Source organism: Medicago truncatula, chromosome 1 (genome assembly GCF_003473485.1).
Source record: "Medicago truncatula cultivar Jemalong A17 chromosome 1, MtrunA17r5.0-ANR, whole genome shotgun sequence".
In the NCBI taxonomy this organism is placed as follows: domain Eukaryota; kingdom Viridiplantae; phylum Streptophyta; class Magnoliopsida; order Fabales; family Fabaceae; genus Medicago; species Medicago truncatula.
In genome coordinates, this window is record NC_053042.1 from 28,228,868 (window position 1) to 28,244,006 (window position 15,139).

General features: G+C 34.2%; 1 protein-coding gene and 1 long non-coding RNA gene across 3 annotated transcripts; one reads left to right on the top strand and one right to left on the bottom strand.

Annotated features, from left to right (window-relative positions):
• Positions 1–233: 233 nt before the first annotated feature.
• Positions 234–2,854, top strand: LOC112419493 (protein FAR-RED IMPAIRED RESPONSE 1-like). The gene is made up of 6 exons (XM_039830695.1): positions 234–893; positions 978–1,877; positions 2,037–2,153; positions 2,304–2,396; positions 2,528–2,584; positions 2,816–2,854. The coding sequence occupies exons 1-6, from the start codon at positions 234–236 to the stop codon at positions 2,852–2,854; spliced, it is 1,866 nt and encodes a 621-aa protein (XP_039686629.1).
• A 283-nt stretch (positions 2,855–3,137) lies between these two features.
• On the bottom strand, positions 3,138–6,073 carry LOC120576023 (uncharacterized). Of its 2 annotated transcripts, none has more exons than XR_005642221.1 (4): positions 5,911–6,073; positions 4,697–4,832; positions 3,841–4,424; positions 3,138–3,745 (listed from the first exon to the last, which is right to left on the bottom strand). It is a non-coding gene; the product is annotated as an uncharacterized lncRNA (long non-coding RNA). The 2 variants fall into 2 exon arrangements; XR_005642222.1 differs by lacking the exon at positions 3,138–3,745 and having other exon boundaries at positions 3,752–3,906; positions 4,133–4,424; positions 5,911–6,066.
• Between the last annotated feature and the right edge of the window lie 9,066 nt (positions 6,074–15,139).

The window sequence follows — 15,139 nt, forward strand, 5'->3', positions numbered from 1 at the left end:
AAGGGAAAATGTATTTTACTTTAGCATGTAGTCGATCTAGAAAGTATGTGAGTCGCTCAAAGAATTTGTTAGAGCCAAATCCTGTAACCAAAACGCAGTGTAAGGCTAGATTGAATGCGTGTATGTATTCAGACGGAACAACTAAAATTTCAAGTGTTTTTTTTTAGCATAATCATGATCTAAGTCCAGGGAAAGCACGATATTTTAGATCTAACAAAAATATCGGGGCTCGAATGAAGAGGAGGTTAGAACTCAATGATCAAGCTGGGATTAATGTGAGTAGAAATTTTCGGTCCTTGGTCGGTGAAGCAAATGGGTATGAGAATCTCACATTTGGAGAAAAAGACTGCAGAAACCACATAGACAAAGTAAGACAATTACGACTTGGGACAGGAGATGCTGAAGCAATACAGAAATACTTTGTTAGGATGCAAAAACAAAATAGTCAATTTTATTATGTAATGGATGTCGATGATGAAAGTCGATTACGAAATGTGTTTTGGGCAGATGCAAGATGTAGGGCCGCATATGAATATTTTGGCGAAGTCATATCTTTCGACACCACTTACTTAACAAATAAATATGACATGCCTTTTGCTCCTTTTGTTGGCGTAAACCATCATGGTCAGTCGATGTTGCTAGGTTGTGCTCTGTTGTCAAATGAGGATACTGAAACTTTTACTTGGTTGTTTAAGACTTGGTTAGAATGTATGCATGGACGTTCTCCAAATGCCATAATCACTGATCAAGACGGAGCAATGAAAAAGGCAATTGAGGTTGTCTTTCCGAAGGCTCGTCATCGGTGGTGCTTATGGCATTTAATGAAAAAGATTCCAGAAAAGTTTGGTAGACACTCTGACTACGAGTCTATCAAAACACTTTTGCATGATATTGTATACGATTCTTTTAGCAAAAGTGATTTTATGATGAAGTGGGAAAATATGATTGAGTGTTACAAGCTACATGACAATGAATAGTTGAAAGGGTTATTTGTTGAACGGCATCGTTGGGTTCCTGCATATGTAAGGGACACATTTTGGGCTGGAATGTCAACTACACAACGAAGTGAAAGTATGAACTCATTTTTTGATGGATATGTGACCTCAAAGACAACACCGAAGCAATTTGTTGAGCAGTATGATAATGCATTGAAAGATAAAATTGAAAAGGAAAACATTGCCGACTTTCGTTCGTTTAATACGGTTATTGCTTGTATTAGTCACTTTGGCTTTGAGTTCCAATTCCAAAAAGCCTTTACCAATGCAAAGTTTCAGGAATTCCAATTGGAAATAGCTTCTATGATGTACTGTCATGCATGTTTCAACAGATTGGAGGGTTTGGATTCAATATTTTCTGTTACAGAAAGTAAGAAAGTATATGACAAGATGAAAGATATTGTGTTCATGGTGCTCTTCAATGAAAAAGACTTCATGTTAAAATGCACCTGCCACTTGTTTGAATTTAAAGGCATTTTATGTAGGCACATCCTTTGTGTGCTTAAGCTCATAGGGAAAACAGATTTCGTGCCATCTAATTATATTTTGGCACGGTGGAGGAAAGATATAAAGCGGAGGTATACACTTATTAAATGTGGTTTTGATAATTTGGTTGGAAAAACTGAATTGCAACGTGTTGATAAAGCTTGTGACGCCTTTTATGAATTTGCTTCAACAAGGATAAATAGTGAAGATGATTTAGTGAAAGTGATGAACTGGATTCAAAACATGAAAATTGAGTTACCATGTAATGAAACATCTCCTAGAATTATAGAAGAAGACTGTTCAGTTCAAAGCCAAGCTACCATTCTTGATCCTAAACTGGCTCGAAGTAAAGGGCGTCCTCCTTCGAAAAGGAAGACATCTAAATTTGATCAGATTGTGAAGAAGAAGCTTGCACAAAAGAAAACTAAAAAGAACAACCAAAATAGTAAAAAAAATCAAGGTCCTGAGAAGGTGAGTATGAAATTTATAGTATTTATTTATTGATATTATAGATATAATAGTTGACAAGTCTAATTTAGGATTTTTTTATGGCAGGGCCCATGCATATCTAGAGGTCAAGAAATCGAATATGAAGTGTGTTACAGATCTCAACTTGGAGATGGAATTGGCACACAAGAGAGCATTCAAGTAAACAAAGAATATTCTAGTCAAGTAAATCAGGTGCAGATATAAGATTTGTTGCTCTATCTATTTCTATTTGATAATTCATATTCTAGATGATTCCATACTTTTATTTTAAAATGTACATGATATTACATTGCATACTAAGCATCCATGTTTTCTATGTAAATATTTTAGCAGGAGCAGAACAATGTACGGAGTGGTGAAAATGGTAGTGTAAATACTGTAGCTCCCTTCAATCCAAATCAAGAATATCTTGGTGAAGAAAACAAGGTGCAAATATAGATTTTGGTGTTGTTTTATTTTTATTTAAAAATTAATATCATAACATAATTTGGTGTGTTTTATTTTTATTTGAACATTTATATTATGAACATAACTGATTAAGTATATATTCTTTGCAGGCTCCTTATTATTCTGAGGTCATAAACCATAATGCTGCTTGTTCAGATCTGTTACAGGTATTTGTTTGAAGTTTTCTTATTGTTTGTAAATGCAATCTATTGGTTTTTTATTGTGTGGGAATACAATCAGATTTTAACACAAAAGACCAATCCCTTTGTCTCTTTTTGAAGGAACGACACCATATGAAGGATCAACACAATCATCAGAGACATAAGTTGAATGATCCAGCCATCAAAAGCCAAGATTAAGACACTGCTGTTACGAGTTTTTTTTTTTGTTTTCTGCAGTCATGGTATGAGGGTCTGCATGATTTGCAGTTTGGGTGATGATTGGCTTTTTGTTGTTATGCTGTATAGCCACATGCCTTTTGTTTTCCCTGTTTCGGCCTTTGGTGCCTCCCGGTGTTTGTTTTCATTAGTGCGTGGAGACTTGTTTGTTTGGATTTGTTTGTAAACTCTAGCCTTTTGCACTCCTTGTGCTAGGCTTTATTGAATGAATTAATCAGTTATAAAAAATGACACTGCTCTTTCAACTTTTTAGCTTTATTTTGTAATCAAACTGTAATATTTTTATTTGGAAGGAATATCATGTTATTGATGCCGAAAGAAATACTACTAAAGAATATTAAAACTTGAAGTACACAAATTGATGTTCCTGCACTTTTCATTCATTGACATGCATAACATAGACATGAGTAATATTACATTACATGGATAGTCTTAACACAGACTTCCTAAAAGCCAAATGCTCATTATTATTTTCTCTCTTTTTCCTAAAAGTCAAATGCTTGTCCTTGGATACTACTTGTGTTAGTTTCTACAATCACATGAGATACAATAGCAGGATTAGTCTGTAACTGTTTCTGTTCATCAATCCAATTTAAGCACCATCACTGTCATGGTGCTAACGATCAGACCTCAACATGTGTGCCCGCCTTCAAAGCATCCCACATCAATATTAACCTTCAAAACACCCAAAGCCGTCTACAGGCTGCATTGAACACTTCAGCAAAGGAAGAAGCATAATGCACTATACTAACAGCCTCTAAATCCTAAGCCACCTTTGTTTTTACCTCTTCCCAATCTGTCCCAGCTCGTCCAATAATACATATATGTAATTACAAGCCTTCACACAGTAACAATATTTCAGTTTGATATGGCCAGCAGTGCTTGCACGCTTTCATTCAGTGCCAGAAGCCAACCATGATCAATATCGTCCTGTAACCAAAAACATATTTAGAGCAGAACAAAACATATTTTACTAAGTTGGTATACTTCTAATTATTGTGATAATTAATCACTTTCTTTCTTACTAAGTTGCACTCCTTGGTTACGACTCCAGATGCTCCAATTGCATGATTTATCATGGTAATTACAGTCTACATGGTCATTGAAACAAGATGGTCAAAAGCATTAGTCAATCTCTTTTTTTTTCTGTTTGATATTCTACCAACTTCGTTATATAACAGAAGCATTACAAGAGACAATAACATCATTCAAAGGAAGGGGATATCCCAACCAAGACTTGTTCCCTACTTGCATATCATAACCTACAAGTCTATGCGCTAAAACATTCAAATCTCTACCTATAAAGTTAACAGATACCTTACTAAAGACATTCATAAGAGTTTTACAATCTGCCACAATGTGTTAAAAACTAGCAATAGAATTAGAGCCCCTAATGCATTCCACTACAACCAACGCATCTGACTGCACAATGATTTCTTTTCTTTAATTCTTTGATCCTTCGCGAGCTGCATACACCAGCGGATGCCAAGAGCTTCAGCAATTGTAGGTTCAGCTGTCATTTGTTCCTTTTTGCAAGCTGAGAATGTAGTTACACCTGTATAGTCATTGAACACGCAGCCAGATGCAGTATAGCCATCCGAGAAACAACCTGCATCAACAGAAATCACGAGAGCATGAGAAGTTTGAATTAACTCCTGTCGTGTGCCCTGCTTCCAACTCTTCGTCTTCTTTGAGACAGCTTCATTAATTTCCACAACAAAATCCCTTGCTGCATTGGCTATCTCAGGGGGGGAAGGGATTGAAAATAATTTGATTTTTACAACATGTTAAAATTGTACTGCATATTATAGTTAGACTATAACATGTTAAAACTGAAAACAGTTTGAAAAGTAATAGAAAGGAAGAACTTCTTAAGCATACTGTACTCCAAAAGTGGTGAAGAACTTCTTAATCACTATCCCCTGAATGACAATAAGAGCCTTGGCTTTCTCGAGATCCCTAAGTATCAAGCACGACTTAATATTCCGCTGAAGCAGTGATGCTACAAATAGCTGCCCTGAATATTAAGTCAAGTCAATTAATTTACAAACTCCCCGAATCAAAAATATTGGCATGGATTAATATGCACTTCTACATTTTACGGTTGTTTTCTGAATGCGTAAAATAACATTGCAAAGGAATTCCTTATTCCACAATTACATATTACCAACAACAAGGTTGTTAATACTATTCATCAACAATATAGGTTGACTCTGTCACATAAGCTAGTATAACTCACATGTCCTTGGATTGTAACTAGACTCTGATACCATATGAAAGTAAACAATGCGAGAAAATGAGCGAAACATTTGTCATTGATCTCAACGGAATTATTGAATATTGAGTCAAACATGTCTTATTTACAAGATCAAAAAGTTGAACCAAAACAAACAAACCGAAACAGAAAACTAACCAACTGTGACAGATTGCTAGCCACTAACTACTAACTGTATAACTGATCTACTTTAATTTTTTTTTTTTTTTGATATAGCAGATCTAACATAGAGTCAACTTAATAAACAACACCCATAAGTCAGCAACTACTCTATGAATTGGCCGCGATCGTAAATGCATCTAGAGTGACTAATCATTATATTTTTTCTATTTAGTTAAACAATATGTAAATATTTATGAAACATTAAGAACCTGTTTGGATTGACCTTCAACATTTTTGAGACTGTTTTGGAGAACTTATGAAAATAGCTCATGTTCATAAGATGTTTTCAGCTTTTTTTTTATAAGCTCTTGAAGATAACTTCTGAAAACAACTTATTACTCATACGAAAACTGCTTATTCATAAGGACTTATCACGAAAAACACTTATAATTTAAGCTACAAATTAATTTGTTTATCCAAACAGGGTGGGCCTAAAGCAAATTCAAAATCAAACTAATTACAAAAGAAACAGAAGGAAGAAGAATAAATGAATGGTTACCAACACCACCTGAACCACCAAGAACAAGGACAATTTGGAGGATGATGATGAGGGAGTATTTTGGTTATTATCAACAAGAGGTTTATGTGAGTCAGCTGAAACAGCTTTTGCGTAAAGAAAGAAAACAGAGAAGATGGAAAGAAGGAGAAGATGACTTACCCCGAAGAAAAGAGAACTCGAATATGAAGCTATAGTTCCGTCGCGGTGGCCAGAGATGATGGAGTAGATGTGCTTTTCATTTCCAAACGGCTGCGGAAGGAAGAGAAACGGTGGCTGGAAAATAAGCTGCGGAGGAAAGAGAAACTGAAGTGCGATGACTGATTTTATCATTTTTTATTTTAAAAAACTGCAGACACTGTAGCGCGTGGAAAATAAGATTTTAAACGCGCCCGTGAAGTTTCGTATGCGACCGTCCGTACTATATAGCAGTACTGTTTTATAAATTGTCCAAAAATGATTTGTGGTATTCAAATTTGGTTTGCATAATGATTTGGCCGTAAAGATTTTCAAGCATTTTCCATTCTAATTGCTTAGAAAAATTAAGTGTATTGAATGCCTTTTTGTTACTATCTGTCATTGACAAAATAAACAAATATTGCATTAGCATACTTTTTTTTTCTTTTTTTTTTTTTTTTTTTTATATTCATAACTCGGTTCTTTAGTTAGAATGAATGCAGTACAATAATATCAAAGCTTTAAATGCATGCAGATATTTTGTGCAGGGGTGTGAAATTTTTCTAGAGGAAAGCAGTCTTTAAAAACTATAAGAGAAGTTTAAATTATAGTTATGCATACATGCTTTATAGAAACTGAAATGTGACTTACAAAGTGGAAATGGGCAATAAGAGGTTTATAAAATCTGCATAAGGTTTCACATTTTCAAACTTAACAGGTTTCAAAAGAACTATGAACCTCAATGAGCTGAAATGCTACTCATATGAAGCGATCCCAACCATTTTTTCGTGTTGAAATGATTCAAAATCTTGTTATTTGGTTTTAAATGAGTTCAAATTCAACATATGTATGGGAAATTGTAGATCATAGCAGAGAAATTCATCATGCGTATTCATATACTGATGATTTGAGCTAGATGGTAGTCAATTAACTTTTCTCAATTCTTATACGATATTTTTATATGATTGTGCCCTCAATTAACTTTTATATGCTAAATGATAGCACCGTTTCTGAAAAATTTAGAAGCCTCTCCAAATTTGAATGAGTGGAATTGAAAAAAGTAGTAAACCATAATTTAAAGTCATTTAACAAAGGGAAAAAAGTAAGTTTGAGAGCTCGTAAGTAAGTTGAATGATATAATGATGAAAATTTGAGAATATTGAAAGAAGGGGGATATCATCAATCTCTGAATCAATTTGAAATGAGCAAAAAAATTTATGTTCACACATTTAATAGGGCTGAAAAACACATGTAAAAGACGAAAAGCTCCCGCGGCAGTTAACTGCCGAATTATGAAGAAACTGGCTACTGTTAACTACCGAGGTAAACCTCGGCAGTTAACTGCCGATGATCTGTTATAAGAAAAAAAACAGACATAGGAGTTTCCAAAACTCCTCTGTTACGTGTTTGGTTCTCCTATGTGCGATTTTCAGCCATTTCAAGCCATTCCAATCTAATTTCAATCGCAAAAACAAGTTTTTTGAATCCTATTGCATTGTTGTTTTGTGGTTGAATTGTTGTTTTTTTTCTTAAATTTCGATTATATAAATTTTACTGATTTTATGATTTTATCATATGTTAGATTTATATTTAGGTTTTATTGTTTTAACGATTTGTTGTAGAATTGTTAAAATTGTTAGGTTTAGGTTTTATGATTTTAGGATAGTTTAGGTTAGAATTGTTAGAATTGTTTAGGTTTAGGTGGTTATGAATTATTATAATTGTTATAGAAGTTTTATTGAATTGTTAGGTTTAGGTTTTGATGAATTGTTGTAGAATTGTTAGAATTGATTAGGTTTAGGTGTAGGTTTTGATGATAGTTTAGGTTTTGATTTTTTGATTTTATGGCATTGTTGTTTAGTTTAGGTTTTGATCGTCATTTTTTTTTATGTAGATATGTCTCAGAATCAGAACCAGGGTAACGTTCAGGGTGATGACAAGAAGAAAGAAAAATCGCCTATGACATGACATGGAATTGTTTGTGATGGTTCCGAAAAAAAAGAAGCGTTCGAAGGTGCCGGTGTACAATCAGTCGGGGTTGAGGAGGAGTGGGAGGATATGCTATTTTGGTCCTCAACCAAAAGAAGGTGCTCCAGGGACTGTAGTGGGCAACCTGATTGACTTGTGTGACGAGGAAGAATGAATGTAATGGCTTCTAATGCCTAATTGTTTTGGATTTTTTTCTTTTATGTTTTTTTTTGTGTCGCGCGCATTTTGCTGGACATTATGGTACTTTGAATGAAATCGCGTTTTGAATAATTTCATTCAAAATCGTGTATTTCGATTAAAATCGCGTATTGAATAATTTCGGTTAAACTCGCGTATTGAATAATTTCGATTAAAAATTGCGTATTCGAATAAAGACTAATTAAGTCTAACGTGAATTCGAATAAAAGTTTCATAATGAATAAATAAATTTGAAAAGTGGTAAATTCATTACATTACATTCAAGAATATACCTTCCAACTACAACAATTGTCTTATCTCTGAATGGGGTAAATTCAAACTTGCTAAACAGCAGGACACAAATATTCGTCCGACATTCCCATTGTTTCATTCAAAAGATTAAATTATTGTTAGGCTTGGTTTTAAATGATGGTATTGACGTGTCAACAGAATGAGGTGCATTCCTTAACACTTCAATACCTTCATTTATACCAGCCTCACAAGAATTTAATCTTTTGAAAGGAACAATGGGAATGTCGGGCGAATATTTGAGTCAACAAGTTTGAATTACCTCATTCAAAGGAAGACAATTGTTGTAGTTGGAAGGTGCATTCCCTACCTAATCACGATCTTCTAACGGAATCAAACTCTTGATAATATCTTCAGTTGCTCTCAACAACGTTAACCGCATATCGATCCACTAGAACATACTGTGCCCCCAAAACATGTTCTTCACGTTTTCGTCGTTCATTAATTCTACCCAAGTGATTGATATTCTCCCCTCGTCGAGCGTTGGACGTTTATACCGAACGTATTCCACCCTTGGATGAATTCATTCAGTTGATCCTTGAGACCTCTTAACGTTACACCAAGGCACCGAACCTCTGAGGTTCTCCGCCATTGAATTGTGCATGAACGTCGATCCACCTGGCCATTGTTTCAAATCTACACAATAAGAAATTGAAAACAATCAATGAAAAACTCATTCAAACATTTCATCAAACACTTGGAGTGTAAATTATACATAAACCCTAAAAATCATAAAAATAACCCTAAAATGTTTTACCCTAAAAAAAACATAAAAATATTGTAAAATATAACAAAATTATTCAACTTATATCTACTCTTAAAATAAATCATATACTCTTACATGTAAATCTACTTAAAAACTAAAATAAAAAAATAAATATAAAACACCAAAATAAAGAATAATCCTAAAATTCTAAATTATAACATAAACATCATGCAAACATTTAAACTAAATTAATCAACTAACATCTACTCTAAAAATGAATTATAACATGTAAATCTACTCAAAAACTAAAATAATTTAAATCTACTCAAAAACTAAAAAAAAAACATTTATAACAACTAAAATGTAAGTTAATAGCATTATGATCACTTACTTGTGATTTTGTTGAATAAATTTGGTAGGATTTGGTTGGGTTTTTTCGAGAGATTTTGAGAGAGATTTGAATTTTTTTTGGTAAAATGAGAGTAATAATGGATGTGAGAGCTTCTGCCAGATTTGTAGCAAGAGCGCATCGGCAGTTAACTGTCGAGGTTTTCCTCAGTAGTTAACTGCAACCGATTTTAAACCTCCTCGGCAGTTAACTGCCGAAGAACATTTTAGTATTTTACATGTGTTTTCAGCCTTCTCAAATGTGTCGACAACAATTTTCAATGAGCAAAATGTCTTGAATAAATCCACGTTTTATTTTATTTTATTTTATTTTTTTGGGTAGAAAAAGAGGGTCAAAGTCCAAAATGAAAGAGAACTATAAGGTTACACGTAAAAATACTAAAGAATAAGACTATTACTTACCTCTGCATCTGCAACCCACACTCATCGAATTCTGTTCTCAAGAAACTTATGAAGTTCGATCCATAACTTTAGATTCATTGTTTACCAATCATTGTTTCTAAACTTCGATCCATAGTTTTGGATTCATTGTTTACAGATCATTCTGCTTTTGCTTCTCTTAACCCCAATTTTCCACTTGACAAACTTGATTTTGATCTTAAAATTATAGGTTCATGTAGAGGGTTCATATTTTTGTACTCTTATCCAAACTTTTAGCTATGGAATCCATCCAATGGAGTTCATAGGCAAATACTTTATTCTAATCTTTCACATTTCAAATTCTATGGTTTTGGGTAATGACAAGTCAATGGACGATTACTTGGTGGTTTCACTATCCTACGATTATATTCAAAACTCAGGTGATGTGCTATCTTGCTCGGGGATTTTCCGTGGATAAGATTAATGATTTACAGCAAGACTTTCCCCACACTATCACAGAACGCATCCAGGAGCATATCCAAGTGACGGAAGTGGAAAATGGGAACGTAGATGCCTTTAAGCAGTCAAGTACTTCCTTCCGGCTTCTGTTACAAAATGTTATTGATGTTGTTGAGTGTAATATAAATTATACGGAGGGTATGGTTCGTCAACTAGAGGATAATTCTCCTATTCTTCATCTGGTTCAACAATTGAATTCCTCCACTGGTGCGAAATCGCCTTCTCTAGCTTCTGCCATGTCTTCATCACATGAAAAAGTGGACAAAACTCAGCAAGTTCAGCAACACCCTATTTGGCCCGTTATGCAGAAGGATTTAAATTTATTACGACACATTTTGGTTCCGGCAACGGAAGATCCTAATGAACAATTTACACCGGTTCTCACTAAAAAGCAGAAAAAAATAATCCGTGCAGCCTATAAAACCCGGTCCAAGGGTGCTATAACTCCTCCGAATAGATGAATATTTTCTATTGGAATGTTCGAGGTATCGGTAATGTGAAATCTCGCATTGCTTTTAAAAAATTTGTTTTAATCGTTGTCCTCTTAATTTTGGCTTGCAGGAAGCCTCTTCCTTTGAGGCTTCGAAATCGTTGGCACAAACTGTTTCCATGGTGGTATTCACATCCTGTCATCACATATCTATAGAGAAGGAAATGCTTGTGCAAATAAACTGTCTAGGCAGGGGCATGTTATTACTGATACTATTTGGTGGGATTCCTTACCTTGTTTCCTTAGGCAGGATTTTTACAGGGACATACATGGTCCTCCGAATATTCGTTTCCCTTAGTCTGTTCTTTGTTTTCTTTTCGCTTTTGAGGGTTTTGGCCAAGTCCCCCTTTTATATAGTTTTTCCTTTTTTAAATAAAATTTTAGACCAAGCGGTAGAGGAGCAACTATGGGGTGCCAACCTAGTTGGGATGTCTAATTGTTTTCTGATGCCTTCCTTGCTCTCTTCATTCATAAAAAAAAAAAAAAAAAAAAAAAACTTTGCAATAACAAGTTAAAATGGGATTAATTTTCTTTTTTTGGCGCAAATTAAAATGGAATTCTGATTAAAAAATTTAGATATAGAAAAGTTACAAAAAAGAAAAGAAAAAAACCATGGGCCCTATTCAAGAATCGTGTGGATGGTGAATATAACCCTATGAAGCACCAACTTAAAGCAAGAGCTGGAATCCAAACCCTAAACCCTAAAACGGTGACAAACATCACTAGTTAAGAAGATAGACGCATGAATGGAGATGAATCCACTTTATCTTCCTGATGAATTGATTACCCAAATCCTGCTGAGGTTACCAGTTGAAACTCTGATTCGTTTCAAATGTGTTTGCAAGTCATGGTTTTCTCTTATCTCAAATCCTTACTTTGCAAATTCACAGTTTCAGATTACTGCTGCAACACACAATCATCAAATTCTGTTCTTGACACCAAATCATCAATTTCAATCTATAGCTTTTAGATTCATTGTTTACATATGATTCTTCTCCAACTTTACTGAACCCTATTTTTTTGCTTCCCAAATCTGATTTTGATCTGACCATTGAAGGTTCATGTCGAGGGTTTATATTGTTGCACTCTTCTTCAAACATTTACCTATGGAACCCATCCACCAGAGTTCATAGGCAATTACCTTTGCCTCTTAATCATTTATATGCAGATTTCTATGGTTTTGGGTATGACAAGTCAACAGATGATTACTTGGTGGTTTCGTTATCCTATGATTACTTGGGGATTTTCTCATTGAGAGCTAATGCGTGGAATGAAACTGTGGGTACTACCCATTTGGCTTTTTGTAGTGAGGTTTCTCCCTCTTCCTCTTCCATTGTTTATCCCGTAGTAGAGACACTCTTTCATGGGGCTATTCACTGGTTGACTTTTCGTTATGATATACGTGTCAATGTTATTGTTGCCTTTCTTTTAATGGAAAGGAAACTTCTCGATATTCCTCTCCCAGTTGATATAATTGACTATGATGATTTTTCAGACCAGGGTTTATGGGTATTTAGAGGATTTCTCAGTCTATGGGTTTTGAGGAGAGATACACTTTATATATGGGTAATGGAAGAATACAAAGTGCATTCGTCTTGGACTAAAACTCTTGTTCTAACTATGGATACCATTCCTCGCATTTTCCCTATATGTTGTACAAAAACTGGTGATATTATTGGAACAAATAGTCGTACTGGATTGATAAAATATGACGACGAAGGAGAGTTTCTTGAGCATAACTATTATTGTAAAGATTCAAGTGGATTCCGATTGGCCATGTATACAGAGTCTCTACTCTCACTTCCCGATGAGAGTGGGGAAGCTTTAGAAGATTGCACAAACTAGAAAAATGGGGTAGGTATATTTTCTCCTTCACCGTTTCTGGATATTTATAATTATATTCTACAAGAGCTGATTCATTGTGAAAACTATTTGTAATATGTTTATGAGTAATATTGACAGCTTTGTTTGGGCGATTCACTATTATTTATGCATGTGTAACTTGATTCTGCTCTTGTGAATTTGTGGTCACTATTTGAAATTGTTTTATATGGTAAATTAGTTTGATGAGTTTATCCATGTTGATCAAGATCACAACTACCTGACTTTGATTCAAAGAACTTCATTAAAATTTTGATCATAGCTACATATGTATTAGAACAATGAAATAAAAGGTTCTGTTCTATAAATTCAGTGGACTCTAAGAGCATTATTATATAGACTAAAACAAGCTCTAAGAGCATTATTATATAGACTAAAACAAGCTCTAAGAACATGACATAAAAATAACAAGCACTATCACAACTCATATGTCTTAGATTGTTTCTTCTGCCACCAAAGCAACATCAAATATTATATTTTGTGATTGGTGATTGTAACAAAGGAAAAAAATATAAAAATTGGGAGTCTTATCCATGAAATCTCTAATCTACAAATGACACGGTAGCACATATTGCGTGAACGGGTGCGGTTATACCCTGCATAAATTCAGAAATGGTTTTGAAGTACAACTCACAAAAATCATTTTCACAACAAAATGGTTTTGGCATAATTTTATGCGGGGTGCTGGAAATCCTTATGCAAAGTACTGGAAACCGTTAAGTACATCTAATGGTTTTGGAGTACAACTCACAGAAACCATTTCTGAATTTATGGTGCATAAGGATTTTCTTATGCACCATAACCGCGCCCTGTGTGAACGAATCAAATGTAAATATTCTGAAGGTTTCTCTTATAAGTCTCCAAAACCTCCTCTTTTATGATATATTCGGGACTTGCATTCCTAAAAGTGTTAGTTTGTTCTTGTAATCTTTTTTCTTTTATTTTCACACCATTTATCCGTTTTTTATTTAAACATTTTTATTTAACTTTTTTTGAGAGGAAACATTGTTATTTAACTCAATTGCTAAATGTTGAAAAACGAAATCAAAAGAATTTAAAAAACTAAAAAAGGTTTAACTTTACACGATCTTAAAGGAGAAAAATAAAATAATAAAACCTTTCTTTCTGATCCAAAGATTAATTATATATGTGTAAAAAAAAATTGACATTAAAAAGAGAGCACTATATAACCCTACCAGCTTAAAGCAAGAGCTGGAATCCAAACCCTAAGGCTTTGTTTGTGAGTTTAGAGGGGAGAGGAAGGGAAGACTTTGAGGGGTGCAAAATACGAGGAAAAATGGAGAAATCTTTCAAAAAATTTAAAAGTGTAGTTTTATGGAATCATCGCTTCATGTCCATTTTGATTATGTTTCATTAAACCAAACTTTTATGTAATCTAATTGTGTTATACTTTTGTACTTTTGTACTCTAATCCGAAAATTTACTTATGTACTTTTGTACTCTAATCCGAAAATATACTTTTGTACTTCATGTCCATTAATCAAGGTTCATGTAGAGGGTTTATACTTTTGTACTCTAATCCGAAAATTTACTTATGGAATACGTCTACCAGGGTTCATAGACAAATACCTTCGCTTCCTCCTAATCATTCACGTTTACCTTCTTATGGTTTTGGCTATGACGAGTCAACAGATGATTACCTGGTGGTTTCAGTATCCTATGATTATATTCCAAGTTCATATGATGTGATATCCCATTTGGCGATTTTTCATTGTGAGCTAATGTGTGGAAGGAAATTGTGGATACTACCCGTTTGCCTTTTTATGGTCGGGTCTCTTCCTTTGATTGTCCCGTAGTAGAATCGCTTTTCAATGGGGCTATTCACTGGTTGGTTTTGCTTCGTTGTGACTTTGTTATTGTTGCTTTTCAGTTAAGGGAAAGAAAACTTTTAGAGATTTCTTAGTGTATGAGTTCTTGGGAGCAGTAAAGTTGATATATGGGTGATGGAATAGTATGGAGTGCATTCATCTTGGACTAAAACTCTTGTTCTTAGTATTGATTCTATTCCTTCTCGAAGGAGAGATATAATATCGAAGGAGAGTTTCTTGAGCATCACTCCTATTGGGAAGATGCAGTGGGATTCCAATTGGCTATGTATACATAGTCTCTGCTCTCGATCCCCAGTAATCAAGCTTAACAAGTTGACACAAACAAGAAGAATAAGGTCCTCTCAAAAAAAGAAAAAAGAAGAAGAACAAGGTAGTTATAATTTCTCCTTCACCATTTTATGGATATTAAAAAAGGCTTAAATGCTCTTTTGGTCCCTTAACTATTTAATTGGTATCGCTTTGGTCCCTTAACTAAAAAAAAGATTGTTTGAGGATTTTAAGTTTTTTTTAAGTCTCGTTTTGGTC